We start from the raw sequence: 22,528 nt of genomic DNA on the forward strand, positions 1-22,528 counted from the left end.
ATAACGACAATTTCAATATAAAGCTCTTGAAGGTGAGATGGAGATTATTAAAACTTCTCTAAGCTAATGAATTCCTTTTTTCCTGATAAACGTGAGAATGCAATTGAGTGTAAACATGTAGCTTACTTTGTTTGGCGAAAAAAGCTCGCTGAAAAAGCCCCCCATTGTTTACTTATCTTTATACTCTTATACTGCCGGCAATGCACCTAAATTAGTGCTTAAATGATTCAAATATATTCAAATGATACACATATGGACATACACAAAGTATATTCTCTGAACCAAGGTACAATTATAATGTACTTAACCATTTTTGTGAGTAATTAAAAAAAGGTAAACAAACTTTAATCAAAAATATTAAGGTGCTTAAAATCCAATTCTGAGATAACTGCCATTGATAAGAGTATTTTTTAGTAAGGTTTGAATAACATTCTTTATTAAATGCAATTGAAAAGCTTTCTTTAATTCAGGAATACAGTATATTACAGGTTATAGTCTACAGGTTATAGTCTCTCCATTTGCAGATGAATTCCCTTCTGAGTCGTAATCAGGAATGTTCGGTTCGAGAACTTTAATGGAACTTGAGTTTTATCTAATCGGTTGAACTTGAAGTCCCTGATCAGATAAGCGATTCCCACTTTCACCTGCATTTTGCCAAAACGCTCGCCAATACAATTCCGGGGTCCCTCTCCAAAGGGTAAATATGAAAAAGGATGTCTCTTCCTGACCTCCTCCGGATCAAAGCGACTGGGATCAAACACTTCCGGTTGCGGATATATCTTTGGATCGTGGTGAATACTGTGCACTGGGATTATTATCTTAGTTTCCGCTTCTAAGACTAGATCAGTATCGGGCACTGCGTAGTCCTTCGTCGAGCGACGCAGAAGATGGGAGAGAATGGGGTACTTTCTCAATGTTTCCGAGATTACTTTGTCCAGATAAGGCATCTCTTTAAAGGACTCGTAGGTGAGCTCCTGGTTGTAGCGCTCAAAGACTTCCACAATCTCCTCGCGCAGCTTTCCCTGGATTTCAGGATTCAGAGCCAGTTCGTACAGGCAGAAGGACATGGTGGTGGAAGAGGTGTCGAAACCGGCCAGGAAGAACACCATTGCCTGGGCTGCAATTTGCTCGAAGGACAGGGCCTCTTCCTTCTTACCTTCGGCTCCTTCTCCCTCGCCCAGCTCCATGAGCAGTTGGATGAGATCGTTTCGCTTTATGTTCTCCCTCCGCCTGTAGTCCAGAGTTTGGCGGACCGTGTCCAGGAAGAACTCACTCACCTCTGGTCGAAACAGGCGCAGTCTGAACTTTCTGGCCAGTTTCGGTTGGCCAAACATGAAAGCCTGAACAATAATGGAGTGGTGTGGGTTGGTGGTGACCGATTTGCCCATTTGTCGGAACTTGGACTCCGGATCCCTGAGACTATTGCACTCCAGGCCGAAGGCGCAGCTTCCAATCACATCCGTGGTGAAGCGGGCACACAAGTCCTTGGCCTCAATTTCTCCCTCTTGTTTCTGGCAGGACTCGGCCAGCTCCTCGCCCACCTTCAGCATGTTGGAGAACATATATCGGAGTTTTCCGGAGGTGAAAACCTGCGTAAGATTCTGTCGCAGCCAACGCCATTCGGGTCCATCCAGAAATAGAAGGTTCCCCGTCAAGGGATCATCTCGAACGTTGTGGAAAAGACCACGATCTGCAAAGCTCCCAAAATCACTGACCATTATCCTTCTTATTAACTCCAGATCCATTACAAAAAGCGCCTTGGTTACGAAAGTAAAGAATCCGCAGTAGCGTTCTGTGTTCTGAAATTTCTTGTAGATCCTGAGATTAATGTCTGTCCAGTGCAGATTCTTCCCGAAGCCTTTCATGTTCCCAAGGAAATACTCTGGTTTCTCGCCGGCCACGCCCCTTCTGGACCAGTAGGAATAGTGCCATCGGAGCTTGAGGTAAACCAAAAATCCAGTGGCAAACACCAGAAATAAGAACACCAGCATGTTTCTCCCAGATCGAATATAAAAAAGCAACTGAATTAAAAAAAGAGACCACTTATTTGTTTGGGGAAAAAGCTTTCACAAAAGCGTTTATTTTCTCTTATACTGCCGGTTTGCAATCAACAAAAATAAATAAATAAAAATAATAGACTGAAAGACTTATAAAATTGATAATTTTAAAGCTTTTTGTTTGTATTTATAAACATAAGCTCAGACGCATATTTGGTTTAAAATTTTAGGTTTTAAAAGAGATAATTTTTCTTATAGATTCTATATGAAACAAGTAACAGAATTAATGTTAAACATTGAGAAATAGATTACACAAATATGTATTAGAAACTACCAAAACTTTCTCAACTACCGGCAACAAATGATAATTAAATTAATGAAAGTAAACAAAGTATCATTCACAAGTCTACTAGACTAGAATTCATTTGCTAATGACTTGAAAAATGTATGAAATGAAAAATGTATCTATCTTAATTCCTTTTTAAATAATAAAAGTATATAGAAACAATTCAACTTGAAAATTATTTCAGGTAAACAATTTATTTGGTCATGTTAGGAATTCCACATTTAAAACAAAAACTCTTTCTTTGGTACTTAATACATAAAGCTAAATTAAAATAGTTATCCTTTTCTGACTAGATCCTCTCCAGCTTTAAATGAATGCCATTCTTTGCAGACAAAAACGGACTTCGGGTATCCAAGATCAAGGGTATTTCGGTCCTCTTGGAAACTCCAAACTTAAAACGTTGCAGCAGGGAGACCAAACCGATCTTGGCCTGCATTTTTCCAAATCGCAAGCCAATGCAATTCCTTGGTCCATCCCCGAATGGCAAATACGAAAACGGATGACGGGACTTAACTTCCTCAGGGTCGAAGCGACTGGGGTCGAATAATTCTGGATTCGGATACAGCTCTGGATCGTGATGGATATTGTGAATGGGTATCAAAACCGTAGAACCCCTTTCGATAATAACGTTAGTATTTGGCACTTTATAGTCCAGATTTGTTTCACGCAAAAGCGACGATATAATGGGATGTTTCCGTAGAGTTTCTAGAAGAAAAAATAGCATTAAGAATTGAATTGCAGGAAAAGTAATTTAATTGAATTACCAGCTATAACTTGTTCCAGGTAGGTCATCTGAGCCAGAGCATCGTAGGTAATCTCGCCACCATTAAGCACACTTTGGATCTCCTCCCTCACTCGATCCTGAATGTCCGGCTGCAAGGCCAATTCGTATAAACAGAAGCCCATGGTGCTCGACGAGGTTTCGAATCCAGCTACAAAGAACACAAAAGCCTGGGCAGCCATTTGCTCGATGGTCAAGCCATGGGACAAGTCAATTCCCTTTCCCTTTTTAGCAGCCTCTTGATCCTCGGCTCGAAGTTGAATTAATTGATCCATGAAGTCGTTTCTCTTGATGTTATTCTTAAGACGATATTCTACTGTACTTTTTACGGCAGAAAGGAAAAACTCAGTCAGCTCATCGGGTAATACTTTCATCCGCAATTGCTTGGCCAACTTGCCGTTGGTTAAGATGAATAATTGCACAAGCATCGAGTGGCGAGGAGTCTCTAGGATCATACGTCCTTTTTTCCTGAACTCGGCTTGGGGGTCCTTAAGACTGTAGCACTCCAGACCGAAGGCACAGGTGCCAATCACATCGGTGGTGTACCGAGCACAGATTTCCTTGATCTCAATGTCACCATCGTCCACGGCAGCATGGGTCACCTCCTTGTCCATAGTGTCCACCAGGTGATGAGCCACCTCGACGACCACCTCGGACATCTGCTTTATTTTTCCAGATGTGAACACGGGTGTCAGTTTTTGCCTCATGGCCTTCCACTCTTCACCCTGCAGGTTCAATAGGTGACCCGTCAGCGGGTCATCCTCGGGATTATTGAATAAGCCGCGGTCTTGAAAGTGATGGAAATCCTTAATCAGGACTTGCTTGATAAGATCCAAGTCCATGATCATGGCAGTCGGCTTGAAGAACATAAACAACCCAGCTATGGGAGATTTTCCCTTGAACTGTTCGTAGAATCTTTGAATGATGTCTCGGAGGTGATACTTTTTCGCCAGGCCCTTCATGTTACCAATCAGGGGTAGAGGAGGCTCATTGGGTACCCCTTTTCGGGTCCAATAGGTGTACTTGTTGTAATAGAAGTTGTAGGCCAAGGCCAAGACCACGCCCACAACGAGAAGAGCGAACAGCATGGCAATTGATTGTTTTTTCACTTGATTGCCAATCTAATCTTTGGTTTATAAAATCGATGTCATAAAATCATAAAACGCGCAAAAATAAATGTTATTTTGCTAAATATATAACACTCTTAACTAAAAGGCAATAGCCGACATTTGCTCAGAAACGTTGAATTGAAAACTAAATTTTGCTCGATGAGGGCATGGATTAATAAACAAACTCGGAGCTTTCAAAGCTTTTTCTCTATATTCTGCTAGAAATGTTTTCTATTCTCGATGATCATAAAACTTGATTGATAAAGCGCTATAGTCGACGTCAGAATACGTATTATTCTGGTTCGGAAACTGCTTTGTAATGCTTAAGAGGGAAAGAAAGTTTGAACGCAATGGTTTGGCTAGGTAATCGACAATTAATCCAAAAAATGATGCAAATGTGGTAATTAATGATGAAAAAATAAAGTTGGGGCTCGATAAGAGAATTTATAGAATTGGTAAAAATATACAACCGGATTGGCAACCTAATAAATACTCTTTTTAGGATTTTTGGATTTTTTTCTATAAATAAATAAAATGTTTGTTAGCTGCGGAATAATTATGTACTTTCAAACAAATCATTCATTTTCTAAAACGCAAAATATCAACGGAAATATTTGGTGAGCTATCTTTGAACACTTGGGAAATTTTTTGGGGACTACCCCCATGTTTTGAGTCAAAACATTGTCTGGCAGTCAACAAAAAACCGGTTAGATAATGAGATAAGCTCATATATCATTGGATACTTGTCGAGAATGTGCTTGGTAATGCTGAAAAAAAAGCAAACGTATTAATTTTTACTCGTAAAAAAAATGATGCAAGTTTCTTAAACTCATTGAAACGATAACTTTAAGGTCTCTTTATTTTATGACCTAGAGAAGTCTGTCCTGTTTGATCTCTGCTCCCTTTAAGGCAGGAGTCCACATTTTTAATCGACTCCCCAGAATGTTTGCCTTTTTTAATTGAAACGTGAGCTTCGATGTCAAGAGGAAATACATAGAAGAAGTCTATTGACAGAGTGCTGATGATTTGCCTGACGTCTTTTGGCCTTTGTATACCGATTTTAATTAAATCCAGCAAGTGTAGAAATCAAATCAAATGAAACTACCATAAAATAAAGGGGGAGTCGGCATGGCGCGAAATTCCCAGGTTTATTACAAACTTGCCATGCCGAGGGAAAATTTATGCGAAAGCGATTAAAGGCCCATTAAACGGTATTCCTGATGGACAGCCAACGCCCACAAACACCCAAGGACACTCCACACTTTTCAGGGCCTTCAGTAAATAATAAAGCCGAGTCGCGGCTAAAAGCATTTTGGAGTTGTGGCTGCGGGCGTGTGTATGTGTGTGTGAGTTGTTTGCGCTTAAAGGATTTGGGCCAAATTCTTACGACCCGTTTTATGCCGCTAATGCGCCATTTTCCAATAGACATAAAAAGCGAAATGTCGCAGCTAAGACAGCCTGGGCCATAAAACTCGCAGCGTGACAAACGAAAACCAAAACAAAGGCCCGAGCTAAATAGTCAAGTTGGGCCTACGGATGAAGTGCGAACAATTCAGCTTGAACAAGTTATTTTTATAGTCATGCTTTTCGGCAATTAAAACGACAGTACTCGTATATTTTGCACTATCAAGTATATTTATACAGAGAAAAAAATGCTAGAGCTTAGATTTAGAATATTTATTATATTAGTTGGTTCTACGGATGAAGCAATTTATTCTTAACAAAAATTGTTTTTTAAATAAAATTTTTAAATTTGACTCTCATATTTACCAATTTTTATAAAAAATTTATTTGCAGTGCTGCACTTGGTGGATTTTTTCATTATCAAAGGTGACGATGTCTCAACTGCTTATGGCTGATAACGTGTTTGACTTCAAAATGTTTGCGATGTCATGAGAAAGCGGCAAAAATAGAAATACGTATAAATAGATGAAGTTTCCCAGCTAAACTGTTAGACTTTTTCAACAGTCTTACAAGTACACTTTCAACCTGCCATGATTTTCGCGCTTCTACTAGTGGGCCTGGCCGTGGCCTTGGCTTACAGTTTTTACTTCAACACCTACACCTATTGGGCACGGAAGGGTGTTCCCCACGAGAAGCCACTCCCGTTCATTGGAAACCTTAAGGGGATCGGGATAAAGTACCACTTCAGGGACATCAACCAAAGAATCTACAATAAGTTCAAGGGCCAAGGCCCGATAGCCGGATTGTTCACATTTATGACTCGAACTGCCATGGTTATCGACCTGGACCTCGTTAGGCAGGTGCTGATCAAGGACTTCAATTACTTTCACGATCGCGGCCTCTTCTCCAATCCCCGGAATGACCCGCTGACGGGTCACCTCCTGACCCTGGAGGGGGAGGAGTGGAAGGCCATGAGGCAGAAACTGACACCCGTCTTCAGCTCCGGAAAGATTAAGCATATGTCTGAAGTGGTCATAGAGGTAGGACATCGTCTGGCTGATGCCATGGACAAGGAGGTGGCTACAGCTTCCGTGGAGGCTGGCGATGTGGAGATTAAGGACCTCTGTGCTCGGTACACCACCGATGTAATTGGCACTTGTGCCTTTGGCCTGGAGTGTAACAGTCTTGCCGACGAAAAGGCAGAATTCCGAACCATGGGACGAGAGATTTTCCAGAAGCCCCGAAACTCTTTGCCGGTGCATTTTTTCATTCTTAACAACAGGTCGATAGCTCAGAAATTAAGGCTTAAAATTGTTCGCGATGATATCACAGAATTCTTCATGTCTGCTGTAAAGAATACCGTGGAGTATCGCCTTAAGAATAACATCAAGAGAAACGACTTCATGGATCAGTTAATTCAACTTCGCGCCGAGGATCAAGACGCGCTAAAAAGGCTAAGGGCATCGACTTGTCCCATGGCTTGACCATCGAGCAAATAGCTGCCCAGGCTTTTGTGTTCTTTGTAGCCGGGTTCGAGACCTCTTCGAGCACCATGGCCTTCTGTTTATACGAATTGGCTCTGCAGCCGAACATTCAGGATCGAGTGAGGGAGGAGATTGAGACTGTGCTCGGAAAGAGTGATAAGATCAGTTACGATGCCATAGCCGAAATGACATACCTGGAACAAGTCATAGCTGGTGAGTAGATCTAAACACCACATGAAAACTAAATCTAATTCATTAATTCCACATAGAAACCCTTCGAAAGCATCCTATTCTTCCCCACGTGACAAGGGAAGCCAATCAGGACTACAAACTCCCCAACACAGACATTGTCATTGACAACGGAACCTCAGTTTTAATTCCCATTAGTTGTATCCACCACGACCCGGAAATATATCCCAATCCCGAAGAGTTCGATCCCAGTCGCTTCGATCCCGAAGTAGTCAAGTCCCGCCATCCGATGGCCTATCTGCCTTTTGGCGAAGGACCTCGAAACTGCATTGGTCTGCGGTTTGGAAAGTTACAGTCCAAGATTGGATTGGTGTCCTTGTTGCGTCGATTCAGGTTTAGTCCTTCGAAGCGCACAGAAATCCCCTTGATATTGGGAAATAAGAACTTCACATTGAATACAAAGAATGGTATGCATCTCAAAGTGGAGCGCATTTAAATTTTTTGTTTACTTGTTTGTATTTTTTCAATAAAAGTGAAAGACAATCAAAACAAAATTATCTGACTTTTTAAAAACAAATCAATTAAAGCGTAGACATGGAAAATACCTATAAAAAGGCAAGTCTAGAACCTCATTATGACTAACGACTCGTTTACTTTCGTTTAAGTGTCGAGTCATTCTCTCTCCGATCGAATATTGTATATGGTCAAGATCAAACAATGGAACCGATTATTATAACATATACATATTTATTCAACTTTTTTTTCATCTGATTTGGGGTTGAGAACATTTGAGCGAACCGGAGAGGCGGGTTCCCAGTTAGAACTTCTAACAAAAAAGCTTCAAGCTGAATTTTAAAAGTCATGCCCGGCGACAAATTTTTGCCAGTCGTGTAACCGACCTGATCGCGTCAAGTTGCTCAAATATTTCAAATCGTTTCCCGGAGTCGGTGCAAAAATTTCATCAGGCATTCCTACGTATTTTCCTGAAAATAGCTAGTATCTATAAAACCTGTTCCACTGGCGTGCTATTTTAAATTAAAGATTAGATTGCGCACTTTTTAATTTCATGCAATCCATTATTTTACGTCAATTAGTCACTGTTAAGACTACCTTAATGTTTGATAAGATTTCGGAAAAAGCTCCGGTGAAGAATATAAACCAATGTTCTTGTCAGCGAAATTATCAGTTTTTCTTGCTACTTTGACGAGAAAGTGTTTAGCGAACGCTCGTCATGCTGTTCGCACTGCTCCTACTGGCCGTGGTCTTGGCCTTGGCCATCAGTTTCTACCTTAATATATACACTTATTGGTCCCGGCGGGGCGTCCCCCGGGAGAGCCCGCTACCATTAGTTGGCAACATGAAAGGCATCGGATCGAAATACCACTTCAGAGACGTCAACCAGAGGATCTACGACCAATTCAAGGGAAAGGTTCCCTTCGCCGGAATGCATGTCTTCTTTAAGAAAACAGCAATGATTTTGGATCTGGATCTGGTTAAGCAAGTCCTCATAAAGGACTTCCATTACTTCCAGGATCGTGGAGTTTTCAATAACACAAAAGACGATCCCCTGACGGGCCATCTTTTCGCGCTGGAAGGTGACGAGTGGAAGTCGATGCGGAAGATGTTGTCGCCGGTTTTCACATCCGGAAAAATAAAGCACATGTCTGAAATAATTGTGGCAGTGTCCCATCACCTAGTAGATGCCGTGGAAAAGGAGCTGAAAACCGCTTCCTTAGAAGATGGCGAAGTAGAAATTAAGGATATTTGTGCACGGTACACTACCGATGTCATTGGGTCCTGTGCCTTTGGTCTAGAGTGCTTCAGCCTTAAGGATCCGAATTCTGAGTTCAGAAACAAGGGAAGAATGATCTTCGAGAAGCCTCGCCATCATCAGTTGATTCAGGCTTTTATTTTCACTAACGCCAAACTGGCTAGGAAGCTGCGCATGAAAGTGTTGCCCGATGAAGTGACTGAGTTCTTTATTGCAACTGTTAAGAATACGGTCGATTATCGGCTCAAGAACAATGTTAAAAGAAACGACTTCGTAGATCAGTTGATAGAGCTTCGAGCTGAGGATCAAGAGGCTGCCAAAAAAGGCAAGGGAATAGAGCTGTCTCATGGCTTGACCCTCGAACAGATGGCTGCCCAGGCTTTTGTGTTCTTTATAGCCGGATTCGAGACCTCTTCGAGTACAATGTCGTTCTGCCTTTATGAATTGGCTTTGCAGCAGGACATTCAGGATAGAGTAAGAGAAGAGATCAACAGTGTGCTCGGAAAAGTGGAGGGTGGTGAGATTACTTACGATGCCTTGGGCGAAATGACTTACCTGGAACAAGTCATTGCAGGTAAACAAAAAAATGAAAAATCTATAAAGAGCGTATCTAACTTTTTCTATCCCCCAGAAACCCTTCGTAAACATCCCATTCTCCCTCATCTTGTGAGGGAAATAAATCGCAACTACCAGGTTCCCAACACAGAATTTGTTATTGAGAAAGGAAACAACATCCTCATACCCGTTCACAACATCCACCACGACCCGGAAATATACCCACAGCCGGAGAAATTTGATCCGAGTCGCTTTAATAGAGATGAGGTCAGCAGTTGTCATCCAATGGCCTACTTGCCCTTCGGAGATGGTCCTCGTAATTGCATCGGACTGCGTTTTGGCAAGATTCAGTCTAAAATCGGCTTAGTTGCCTTGTTGCGTAATTTTAAGTTCAGTCCCTCGAAGCAAACAGAAATCCCTTTGATTCTCTCCAATAAGACCTTCACCTTGTCCACCAAAAACGGTATTCACCTTAAAGTGGAGAGAATTTAAATTTAAGAACTCAATTGTGAAAAAGTATATACATTTAATTTAATTTTTAAATTTATCTCTAATTTGTTTGGCAGTTTTTAATTAATTAGGACAAAACTTTTTTGTGTAATAATCAGATGCCAATAGCAGTTTGTATAACCTTTTTGGCGCTTAGCCCAAAACAATGTGTTGGCTAAAATGCCAGTATAATTTTGGCTTAACTGATCTAAACTTTTCCCATGTTTGTGGCCGTTTTAATTGATTTAATTGGTTGCTTTATACAGTTTAGAGCTCGAACATAATTACTACCTTGCAGGCCAATTGTTTCTTTCTAATTTTTTCTAAATTAGTTAAAAATTATGTATTAAAAGCAATGCTGGTGTAACATTTAAGATAATGTGTAATATTTAAGCAAAATTAGTTACAAAGCATACAAATATAATCTTATAGTAATCTGAAACTAAAATCCGACTTAAACTTTCTCTAATTTTCTCATTTCTCACGCGTTACTTAGCAGATGCTTACAGAATTCGTTTATTTTCGGCGAGAACTGCATGGCTCCGTGCAATATGTTTTCTTTACAAAGATGTGGGATGTGAAAGTATCAGCGGCAACTGCTGGGAGTTGGGCAGACAGGCACCAAACTTTTTGTTTTAACACTTTTTGGCAGTGCAGTCACGCCACAGACTCCTCCAGGCAGTCGAACAAAGAAACAACAAAAAGTTTCAGCTGCAAAACAAATGGAATAATTAGTTAGAATAAGATGAACTTGCTCACGGCAATTGGTGGATGGGATAGGGACTTACCAAACAGGTGCACCCCAACTCGAAATCCCCATTGCCTCCCTCACATTACTCAGCATGTGTATCTGTTTCTGGTTTTGAGTTTTTCCTGGATTTGAAGCTCGGGATGTGAAGCATCCGAAGCTTCAAATGAATCCCGGTCTGAATGGCCAGCGGGTTGAACTGAAACTGAAATGGATACAGAAGCAGTTGCAGTCAAAAAAAACAAATAACCAAGTGAAGAGTAAGACAAAGACCTCCACTTCTCATCATTCCATTTTTGGCTGATATCCAATCAGTTTGTGGGTGTAGTCAGTGTGTTGGAGTGGTTGTATTTGTGAGAAGGAATCCGTATCTGTATCTGTTGGTCGGCAGACTGACTGACAAGCTGGCCATCCATTGATTTTCGCTCAATTGGCGGCGTTGTCTATTTCAAAAACATCTGCCATGATGGGGCGGAAAAAATACAATATCGAATCGACGCGTGCTACATTCCACTTTTTTGCACTTCTCGTCATTCATTTTTTTGTTGCCTTCTTCGTTTGGCCATAATTCATTTAGGCCAAATTCCTTTTACTTTCCCTACTACAGGCAATTTGAGCCGATGCTGTGCTCCGATGGCTCATCAACAGTGGACGTTGCGGCCCACGCATCAGGCCAGCGCCTTGTTGTTCTTATTATTATGTTATTTACATTTATTATTGATTGATAACAAATTGCTAAACACTGACTAACGAGGGTACATTGTTGCCGAAAGGTCAAAGTGTCGGAATCGAGCCTTTACACCTTACACCTTGCACCTCGCCCACCTGAAACTCAGTAAAGATTGGTGCACGTAATTATGTGAGAGTCTCTTTTTCTTTGGGGTATATCTAAAAATTCATTGTTTTGGGTTTCAGTTAATAATAAAAATAAACTATTAAAATGAATGCTAAATTATTTAAATCATAGCTTAATACTAGATAGAACTTCAATTATTTATAAACTTAGCTAGTATCTTTGATTTCTTTCAATAACCACGTTAGAGAATTTGACTTTCGTCACCACAAGTGACTTTTTTTTTTCCTGGTCTTTCTCACTGGTCCAGAGATTTATGAGCTGCGTAGACATATAAATCATGCTTAGGTAACACTCATTATGCTTTCATGTTGCCGGTTAGCGGCCTCAAGGAAATTTTTCGCAGCACACTTTTGCGGGCAACGCTGAGGTGCTCCAACGGTGTTGAACTTTTATGGCCCCGAGGGGGCCGAATTTTGTAAGCGCTTTGCGTAATAAATGGCCCAAACCCAAAGCCATACAAATTGCTAATTACTTGAGCTGAAAAGTGTCAGAGTCTCTAGAGTCTGGTCGCTTCGCTGTTGGCTGGTCAGCCATGGGATCTCTGTTAAGAGTCGGTGACAAGGCACTTTGTAATTTCATTGGCCGTTTGCTTGTTTGTTCCCCATTCGAGATAAATTAAGTGAGAAAATATTACCTGACAGAAGCGAAAAAAATAGAATGCAAGGGCATTCGATTGGAAAGAAGAGATCCACTTATGTGGCTTGCTGCCTGTTTTCACAGCTTAAATTATTTGTGGCCAGCAGTTTGCTGTTTTTTATCTTACCAGTTCTACCAAACCCAGCCAAATCACACTTTCAATTTCGATTTTAGCTGCTGAATTGTTTATTGCTGTGCCATTCGACTGGCGAATTTCCTCCGGCAATTGATTGTGAGCGTGGACACAATCAATTTTTCCAAATCGTTTGCCAGACGACGGGCATTAAGCTGTCAGATGGACATTGCCGAAGACATCACTAGCTGGTCGACTGTCCGTCTGGTCAATCATTTATCATCCCGTTTTTTGGGTGTTGGGCGTTGGATGGTGGAAACCTAATCAAATCAGGACTTGATTCGATAAAAAGCTAACGCGAATTGCCCCAACTGAATGTCAACTACCGCTTGTCAGCTCGACAATCTCGCCATTCGCCAATCCCCGAAACAAATCCTTTTAGCATAGTGTTAGCTTCGTGTCAGAGGGACTCAAGGGCTCTGATTAATGTTACCGGAAAAGACTCCTACCTTGGCACACACGACGTATGCTCATTTTCTGCACTGTCAACGGGTTGTCAGCCCCGAACGTGCCACCTGCCCTTCAATTTTTGGCAAAATTGTGAGGATGGTGCCCTGGATTCTGGCATTCCTTTCGATGCCATTAGTGTCTCAACACCTCGGAAAGTCGCTGCCTTTGATTTAGCCAGGCAATTGCATTTGGCTTTCGAGACGAGTGCACTCGATTCGAGGCGAGTGAGGGATTTGGTCGATTGGAAACGAAAGCAAGCAGAAAGGGTGGCACACTCATTATGTCATTACCTGGACGTGTCCTGATACACTTCAGTGCCTTTGAAAACCCATTTCCAAGCTTTGAAATTGCATTTGAAGTTTAACTTCCCCGTAGAAATTCAATTTAATGCAATACTTTTTTATCATGTAGGCCAGAAGAAAATATTGTTAAGAAACCATTCCAAGCCGGAACTCGTGCATGAAAAATCTTTCTGGTCGTAATAACATATCCAACCAGTTGCATACATTTGGGCTTTTGAAAGAAAAATATTTCGTACAAAATGCATTCAGTTTTCTGGGAAATAAAAAGTTTATCCAGCTAGAATGTGCATTTTGAAAATGTGAAAATATTTCAGCTGTAAGCTGGATATTTGGGTAGTCTTTCAGTGCCAATGATTCGGAAAGGACATCTACATAAAAGTAAACAAGCACTTTCCTAAATTGAACCTTCGAGGAGTACATAAGGTACAAATATTCAAAGCCTTGGTTTGCTGCAAGATGGCTAGAAATTTTAATTGGAAGTAAATGTGAAAATGGATTAATAAAGTAAGAGGAAAGTTTACTCTTTAATCAATACGGTAAATTGATTTTGACAACAATTATGAATTATTGAGAATTAATTTATGAACATACATACATACATGCTTTAAAGCCAAGACAGCAGAGTGAGTGACAGCCTTAGAGTCTTAGGAATTACAATTCATTAATCAGTTGAGTTTTCGCTAAAATTTAAATTAGTTTTCTACCTACGAGCGAGTTCAATTGTCTGGTCTATTGTGGGTTTGGTGTTTTGGCAAAGGCATTAACCTCCTGCTGATTAACCTGATCCTGACACGGCCTTTGCCACTTGTCAAGTCAAATTAAGTTGTCGTGTCGTTTCATTCCTCATTCAGCCTGTGTGCGTGCAATTATCGTATATTTTTGTGTCGGCCGTCTATGTTCCAGAAAAGTTATCTCCCCGTCGAGGCAGGCATTGACTCCGATATTGTGTTCGAGTTTTGGGTCATATATGGTTAACACGTTCATTGACTCTCTCGTTGGCCAATTCGACATTCGGGTCGTAATAACTGAATTATCGCGAGTTATGCTCGAACGCTGAACTGTCCTGACCAAGTCGTTGACATTTTCCTCGTCTTGAGTGCCCTAATTTAAGAGGATTAAGACAATGGTCAAGGATTTCTACTTTTTTTTTGATTTGTAGTATTTTGGATTTTGTGGCAGCTGCTTGCTTCTGTAATTTATGCGAGTTTTACATTTTTTGCTCCTTGTTTGGCTTGTTTTTATTTTCGGTTTTCTTGGCTGCTGCCAAAGTCATTTGCTGTAATGACAAACGGAGTTGGCAACAATTGTAAAATACATGACATGGGTCGTACACATTATATTTTGTGTGAGACAACTTTTCCGAGGCAGCACACTCACACACACACACACACCCCCAGACATACACACACACATCTAGCTGAGGCAATTTCCTTGAAGGCAAAGTCCTGGGGTTGTGAGTTATACGTGCAACTTAATTTGCTGCTGTCGCACCTGTGGCTTCTCCGCCAACTCGAGGAAAGGAAACGGCCAACCTTGGCCCTGTTTGACATGAATTTATGAGGGACTGGCTGCATGTGAGTCCTAGATACATGTCACTATGCGTATGTCCCTGTGTATATTAGGGTCATAAAAACGGTTAGCGGATTTAATAAAATATATTCGGTTTAATAAATAAATTCTGTCACAGAATCCTTCTTCTTAAGAGCGACTGCTACAGGGAAAGAGAACCAGAGTGAGAGAAAGTCGTGGGTGAAAGTAACAGCTGTTAAGGCAGCACGTGTTGCTTAGCTTTCGCTTTCATCTGGCCAGCATCTCTGCTAAAATTTCCCCACTGCCAATGGCCAAAATGTAACAGACTTCGGCTCCTGGCTCCAGTGTGCGTATCCTGCCTGCTGAAAAAAGGTCGTGTCCTCGTCAGTTAGTCGGCAAAGTGGTTCACGAAAAATATACGAAAATATACGTTGAATTAAATTCAAAGAATTTGTGTACTATTGACACTTTTTGGTGTTTTTGTGAAAGATTTATTCACCACAAATAAAGTGGAAATAGTGTTATGAAAAGCGTTAAACAATAATTGAACAAAATCGGTTGGATATTAAACAAAATTCACATATTCCTTAAATCCCGCAAAATGTAAGTTACTTTTTAAGTCTTTTACAAACACCTACTCGAACTTTTCAGCGTAAGCTGGGAAATGAAAAAACTTGTTTACGATTTTTTTTCATTCGCCATTGTATAACATTGAACAGCGTTCGTCATTGAACAAACAATTAAGCCAGACAAAAAAATGCACAAAAAAAAAACTAAAAATCAATTTTTCAGTCAAACCCATTTCCGTAAGTCCACAGGCAACAGAAAAAAAATAAACAACAACACATGTCCCTCTGATAGACCACTTAATAAAGCGTCAAAAAAAGGCGACCGCAGCTAGATTTATGGCCAACACGTGGGTGTGTGTGTGAGCTGATAATATGGCCGAGGAAAAAGGAATATCAAATTCTATATATTTTGTTGCACGCTTCGGCAACGAAATTTATGGCCTCTGGCCAAAATTATTGCTATTGATTTAGTAGAGAGATGGCATTCGTCGGACGTTATTGCCGGGCCATGTCCGAGCGGCCATAAACATTCCGCTAATAAAGAATTTTCGTTTTGAGGTTCAAGTAACTTTCGGAATTGGTAGAGTGATTTAAGCCACGTCGAGAGATGTGTTAACTAATTAAATTGTTTTTATCATGGACACAGGTGGTTACCAAGTAAAGAGGAGATTTTCCCAATTATCACAGGCTTATGTAGCGGCAAAGTTGCCGTTGCCGATGATGCATCATGGGGGTCATTGTTCGTCATTCATTTGCAAAACTTTGAGCCTGTTTGGAGAGTAGTGACTATTCAAATAATGTGAATGCACACAGCGAGGGGGCCTTTTTATCAATTCATTAGTGCAACGCTGCACTGCCAATAATTGGCAAATAATCTATGGGAGAGCGTGTTTTGGGCAGCGCACAATGAGTACCAAATTCGATTCGAGGACACACAATTCCATGCACAAACATTGCACAGAACGCTTAAACATACAATCTATCGGGGAAATATTTTTCGGTTTTGTGTACGCGATTAAATTGGATTTCTTCGACCAAAAACGAGTAAATACCAAATGATAGAGAACCTGCAGCAACAGCATGACATTTTTCAACTATTCTTTACTCTTAATTTTTGGTCCTTTATTATTGTGTAAGCTGAGCTTGGAGATCGTGCAATTTGTTGGTCACTTTTGACCATTTTTTTGTTCGTCGGTTTGAGCTCAGAGGGAATATGTAAGCAAGCAATTTGTTGCAAAATTGCAATTTCGGGAATGCGAGAACTGTGCAAAAAAACTATCCAAAGGAAGAGATTCTCACAAACAAAAAACAAACCTGGCAATTAAATTTTTTTGTCATATTTTCTTTAAAGTGAGAATAGGAATTTCCAACAAAACTCAAACCCTAGAGAAATGTGTGTTATTTTAACGCTGTTTTGCATGCGTTATACCATATAATTGTACTTTATTTCTTTATAAAATTCACATGCATTACAAAGACATTTTTCTCTTGCGCTTTCATATGAAATTTGTAAAAAGTACTTGCTCATTCCGAAATATTTTATGAAACTTTTGTTGCACTCGCGCTGCAGCTGGTGGCCGCCGCTTTTCTATTCATACCATGTTAGCCTGGACCAAACAGAGAAAAGCCATTGGCGTACTTCAGGAGGAAAGCCCAACAGTCATGCCTGCAACATTTCTCTCCCTCTCCTCTATGTTCCCCTTCGACAACTTTCAACGCCCACGCATTTGCATCGAGTGCTGAAACAAACTTGCAGCTGCTCCTCATGAAAATTACAAAACGATCAGACAAAAAACTTTTTCGAGGTTGCACCATTTTCTTACCTTGGAGTTGGTCCTCTCTACCTCCCATTCCACAATCCGTTTCCGTCATTTTTCACGAAAAACTTAAATTTTTCATAAATATGTAGGGTATAGAACAATGCGTGTGGGGAGCGAAGAGAAGGACGGCCGAGGACCATCATTGCCAGCCAATGATTCTGTATGCAAAAGTCAAACTGAAGCAGCTTCGCTCGTGTGCGGTGAAGCCGGGATGGAAACTTTCACGGGAACAATGTTTTTACTTTCATTTGCATAAGCTGTTTGATTATGCTCTATGAACAAGATGCCAGTCTGAACTATCTCTTCAAGTTGTGTATATACATTTTAGAAAATTAATTGGGAGTATACTGCAATGCTTACTTTTTTCTAAAAGCCCCTTTTGGTTCCTCATTTCTAGGTACTTTTGTTTAAAATAGTCAAAAAAAAAAGCTATGTATCATACCAATATGTACAAATTGATTCTCATTAATTGGGGCTTAGTTTTTCCCCTAAAATATAAGCTTTTAGCCGGAAAGCCAAACATAAATTTAAAGATCAAACTATTAAACAAATATTGCATGTTTTCATATCAAAAAGGCAATAAACCAATATTTATTTTAAACTAGAATATTGTTTACGTGAAATAAATATGAAGTTAACAAAAACTAGCATTTCATTTTATTTATGTTTCCTGGCAGCTTATGGAATTTTTTCATACAAAATAGACAGATTTATTTTCAAAGTTTTTTTAGAGTATCCAAATATTTGGTTTTGTCTTTTAGTACATATATATTTTATAATAAATTCGTGATTATGTGCAAACTTTTTTGCACGTTTTTTGTGGGAAAAGCTGTGTGTTTTCGAGCACGGCTAATTTTGGTAGCCAGTTTGGCGGAATATCTTTCCCATTACGCTTTATTAGATGCAGGCGTGGTGGAGTTTTTTCCCAAAAGGGGGCGGAGGAGGAGCATCCCATGTGGTAGCAGCATTCCGGTAAAAATTTTATAAGCTGAGGAAGTGCAGGCGGCGCCAACGACCGTGACAACGACGTGCACACGTCACCAATTATGCCGTCGAAAAGGGGGCGTGGTTCGAGCCAAGAAGTGACTTTCAGCCTTGGCAAGGGCTCCCCGTCTTGTTACTGGATTGTTTGACTTGTCTTTGTTAGTGCACAGTAAAAAAAAACATTCTGAGTTGCTTGGAATTTAAGTTTCTAGTAAATATAATCCTTTTTCAAAGCACTAATCCTCGTAAATATTTTATAAGATTTATCATCTATCGTTGTGTAAACATTTAGTCCTAATTGCACTGTTTGGAAGGCAATTGTTTGTAAGAAAAATCATTAATAACTTCCCTAAACATCGATTTTTTAAAAGAAAACATAGGCCTTGATTTTTTTGAGTGTCCACTCCCCTTGCACTTTTATAAACATGTCATTGTCTCACCGAGTAGGGCCCGGGATCTTCATTTAAAATTCAATAGCGTATGCGAACTGCGTTATTTCCGAGTCAGCATGGAATTCCTGCCATGAACGCCGCAGATTCCAATCACTGGGGAACGAACGAAGCCGCGGGCTTCTTTCGCGCCGACAACAGAAAATGGTAAATATTTGCATTTACCCATGGCTCGGCGAACAATTTTTGGCCATGGTAAATTCAAAAGGGATCTCAGCCGATTTTTGTGCGACAGCCAACAAATCTCGCAATTAGTGATTGCGTGGGCTGGCAGATAGACCGGCTATTGTTTTCACGCTTCTCCAGCCCCTCTGAACGGTTCGCAATCCGCCGGATAACAGCACGTACTGACTGCTTTCAAAGCTGATAGTGATTGTTTGGTTGAAAAAAATGGCAGAACAACAGATTTCTATGAAGGCACTTTGAATGAAACATCGATGTTTCAGTTAAGGTTTACAAAATAGCTTTTTGTTTTAATACTTTTGTGGAATTTTACATCCCGTATTTGTACTTGTGTTAGTAACAGAAAAAAATAGCTTCAGCCTTGGCAAATTACTGGGTATCATAAAGTCCCAAACTTAGTAGTCTCTGGGGAAAAGAGTATTGTGTTAGTAAAAAATCCATTCCATTTGCATGCAAGGACTCCCTTACTTCTGAAGACTATTATGTGAGGCAGTGCACTTACAGGCCATCCTTTTCGTAAATAAACCTAGTTGGTCTGATAAATCCTGGTCGGAAATCCTTGCTCTTCTCCGGAAAAAGAATGAAGACGTCTTGAGCTCAGGTAGTGGACATTTTTTATGCCTCGATTGACTTACAGTGTGGCATCAAGAGCTTGGCCGCTTCTTCAACTTGCCTCCGGTTGGCGATGAAAAGCTGCTTACATTGCAGTTTACCAACTTGGCCATTTGGGCAGGCTTCAAGTGGCCTCTTCATTTTCCATTGTTGTCTGGCATTCTAACTGTTCCCAGTGTGGCCGACGACGGAGGCCATTCAGTTTGATGTGCTACCTGGGCTACCTGGTCAGGCGATGCAGTCGAGTGTATTTAATTGGCAACGGGGCAGTGACTTTTAACGAATGGCTCTGGTATAATAACAGCCAGATTTAATCTCGTTTCAGGCTTAAAAGCAATCAAATGTTATTGCATTATTATGAACATTTCGTCAGCAAAATTAATTAAAGAAAATGTAAATAACAATACAATTTAAAGTTTCACTCAATTCAATTTGCCAGTTTCAATTGTTTTCGTAGTAAATTACTGAATTTGGCATTTACTGCGGAACTAAATCACGCGCACACACACTCTTAAACGATTTAATGATTTCCCTCATAAAATTTACGCCTTTTGTTATTAAACTTTAAGCTGCCCGAAAGCCAATCAAAAACATGTAAAAGGTTCAGGACACACACACACAATGGCAAACACTAACACACATGTGTGAGGGCAGAGTTCTCCTCACGCAATTTGCACGCACAAAAGTATGCAATAAATTTGGGGAACATTTTACGACTGCTCATCGATTTGCAGAATGACCCGCCAAGAGAGGGGTGGCGAAATGCCTGGCTAAAACACTAACCACAGGTACCATTTCCCGCCAAAAGGGAATAGAAAAGGAAAGGCTTACGCTGCTCCACAAAACAACTTTAATTTTATTGCATTTTTCAGTGGAAAAGCTAGCGGAGTTGAGCTCGAAATGAAGAGTGGAAAATAGCAAAGAGGACTTGCTGGCTCAGCTTTTGCCGGATGATGTCTTGGCGGGGAGTTATTGGCCATAGTGTTGCTAGCACAGCGGCTTTTTGGCAAAACAAAAGATTATAATTCCATCAGTGATTAAAATAAAACAAATATATTTTATCTTTGGCACCAATTTGTGAGCTCTTGGCTGAAGATGAATCTTAAAAACCACAAGCCATTAAAAATTATGGCACTCTCAAATAAAATGAAAATTGTAATAAAAAAAAAATGGTCTTTTATTGAAAATATAATCTCTTTTTTAAAAATGATTAATCGTGACTTCCTTCTTTTAATACTAATTAATTTTTTATGTGCTTATTGCAATGAAAAATAATAAAAGCATTTATTAGATTTTTCGATAGCTCTCTTCGGAAAATTTCAATTATTTAAAGCCATTGTTTTTAGTGGCCCATTCAGCTGATTTCCGTAATCCATTGTTGGCAGCACTGTTTCGGCTATCGGAGGGCGTTAAATGTGGCACATAATAAGGTTCTGGCAGCAGAAACATCCTCGCCAGACAAGCCTTATATGTGCGGATATACGGTATACGGTCATGTGGGCTTGGGCTTGGTGGTTGGGGGTTCGGGATTCGGTTCAATTCCGAGCTTGCCTTTTAGCGCAATGCAATAAAACGGCATAAAAATGTTGAGCATGTGGCGCTTATTTATAGTGTACGCCCGGCAAATGTAGTTTTTGTTTTGGGTTCTTCCCGTCAGGGACGTAGATACCACAATAGAGGGATTCCCAATAAAATCCTTAGCCTTAGTCTTGGCCACGCCCATGTAGGCACCCACTTCAAACATTTTTTTTTATATGTTTTATACAAATGCCTGGTCTTTGTATCCCCCCCATACAGCATACGGAGCGTATACGCAACATTTGAGTGGCGCCACAGATACCAATAAAAACAACAGTAGGAATGGCCATAATGAAGATCATAGCTATCAGATGGGCATAAGCTGCAAAAAGCCTGAACACAAGAGAAAAAAATACAAAAAAAGGGAACCCATGGAGTGGGGCTTAGGTGGCGGTGGGATATGGCCTTTACTGCCATTGTTCCCCCTTCAATGGGGGGATTGTTCAATGTTTGCTCTTTCTGGCCATTCTTTTTCAATTTGTGCGGTTTAAAGCCAGACCGAGTCATCTGCCATTAGACAAGTTGAAGCCGCCACATGCACTAAGCAAAATTAATTAACAGATCCGGTTTCTCGTCGTGACCCTAATCTTTGCGCCTCGTCTCTCGCCGTTTGCTTGATTTGCTTTACTTAATTAATCAGCAGTCAAGTGTGGCGATGGCTGGTCTGTTGTGGTCAGGGATGAAGGGTGTTGTCAGCAGCAACCTAATGTCCTGACAGTATTTTCCAATTAAGAAGCTCGCTTCTTTAGCTTCCTCTTTTTCGTGCATTCGGGTGTGAAGTTAGGAGTAGGTTGGGAAATATTAAATATTGACGAAAAACAGTGACTTCAGTTTCATACAAAATTTAGGATACAGAAACTATGGTTCCAAAAGCCTTTTTAGAAATTTATATTTTCACTACTTTAATGAGTAATAGACTATTAATAACAACCAATAACATTGTAATAATCTATTTGATCGGAGAGGGAATTTATAAAATGCCAAGATAAGATATAAAAAAGTATGATTATTCTTTTACCATTGTTCAATAAATGATAATTGAGTTAATAATAAAAGAGCCTAGCTTTGGCAAATTCGAAATATTGTTGTCAGTTTCATTTGGAATGTCGGACTTTCAAGTTCCAGATGCGAAAGTATCTAAGCTTTCACCGAAAGGCTTCGAAGTCTCCATACCCCATAAGAAGGGCATAACACTTTTCGCTTTCCACGGACAATTCAACGAGCCAATCCGTAATCTGAGCGAACATGAGTGGGCCGCAGATATTATCAAGCAAACCGATGGCCGTTGGGTGTATACAAATAAGGAGAAAATAGTTGAACCCGGAGATACTCTGTACTACTGGCTAACTGTGCGTGTTAAAGGAGTGGACTATCATGCAATGCACCAAACTTACAAGTTCGGCCAAAAGTGGCGATTTTTCTCGTGGGAATGGTAATATTTTAAAGAATCCCATAAATATATAAAAATAAAAAGAATTTTTCCAGTACTGTTACTGATATGCGGGTGGACAGAAAACGATTTATAAGTTGGTTGGCCAATATTAAAAAAAAAC

At 40.3% G+C, this 22,528-nt stretch overlaps 4 protein-coding genes, 1 long non-coding RNA gene and 1 pseudogene across 5 annotated transcripts; 4 read left to right on the plus strand and 2 right to left on the minus strand.

The window, feature by feature from the left end:
* Positions 1–406: 406 nt before the first annotated feature.
* LOC6495217 (probable cytochrome P450 6a13) lies at positions 407–2,025 on the minus strand. Its single transcript, XM_001958789.4, has one exon. The coding sequence runs from the start codon at positions 1,989–1,991 to the stop codon at positions 504–506; it is 1,488 nt and encodes a 495-aa protein (XP_001958825.1). The 5' UTR covers positions 1,992–2,025; the 3' UTR covers positions 407–503.
* Positions 2,026–2,511: 486 nt separating this feature from the next.
* On the minus strand, positions 2,512–4,379 carry LOC6495216 (probable cytochrome P450 6a14). Its single transcript, XM_001958790.4, has 2 exons — positions 3,108–4,379; positions 2,512–3,048 (listed from the first exon to the last, which is right to left on the minus strand). The coding sequence occupies exons 1-2, from the start codon at positions 4,210–4,212 to the stop codon at positions 2,633–2,635; spliced, it is 1,521 nt and encodes a 506-aa protein (XP_001958826.1). The 5' UTR covers positions 4,213–4,379; the 3' UTR covers positions 2,512–2,632.
* A 1,798-nt stretch (positions 4,380–6,177) lies between these two features.
* On the plus strand, positions 6,178–7,867 carry LOC6495429 (annotated as a pseudogene).
* Positions 7,868–8,186: 319 nt separating this feature from the next.
* On the plus strand, positions 8,187–10,567 carry LOC6495430 (probable cytochrome P450 6a14). Its single transcript, XM_001958793.4, has 2 exons — positions 8,187–9,655; positions 9,713–10,567. Exons 1-2 carry the CDS (start codon positions 8,542–8,544, stop codon positions 10,126–10,128), a joined length of 1,530 nt encoding a protein of 509 aa, XP_001958829.1. The 5' UTR covers positions 8,187–8,541; the 3' UTR covers positions 10,129–10,567.
* A 4,059-nt stretch (positions 10,568–14,626) lies between these two features.
* LOC123257273 lies at positions 14,627–20,349 on the plus strand. Its single transcript, XR_006507298.1, has 4 exons — positions 14,627–14,885; positions 14,938–15,383; positions 20,132–20,185; positions 20,270–20,349. It is a non-coding gene; the product is annotated as an uncharacterized LOC123257273 (long non-coding RNA).
* Positions 20,350–22,078: 1,729 nt separating this feature from the next.
* On the plus strand, positions 22,079–22,448 carry LOC116654713 (gram-negative bacteria-binding protein 3-like). Its single transcript, XM_032450743.2, has one exon. The coding sequence runs from the start codon at positions 22,079–22,081 to the stop codon at positions 22,409–22,411; it is 333 nt and encodes a 110-aa protein (XP_032306634.1). The 3' UTR covers positions 22,412–22,448.
* The last annotated feature ends 80 nt before the right edge of the window (positions 22,449–22,528 follow it).

Source organism: Drosophila ananassae, chromosome 3L (genome assembly GCF_017639315.1).
Source record: "Drosophila ananassae strain 14024-0371.13 chromosome 3L, ASM1763931v2, whole genome shotgun sequence".
In the NCBI taxonomy this organism is placed as follows: Eukaryota; Metazoa; Arthropoda; class Insecta; order Diptera; family Drosophilidae; genus Drosophila; species Drosophila ananassae.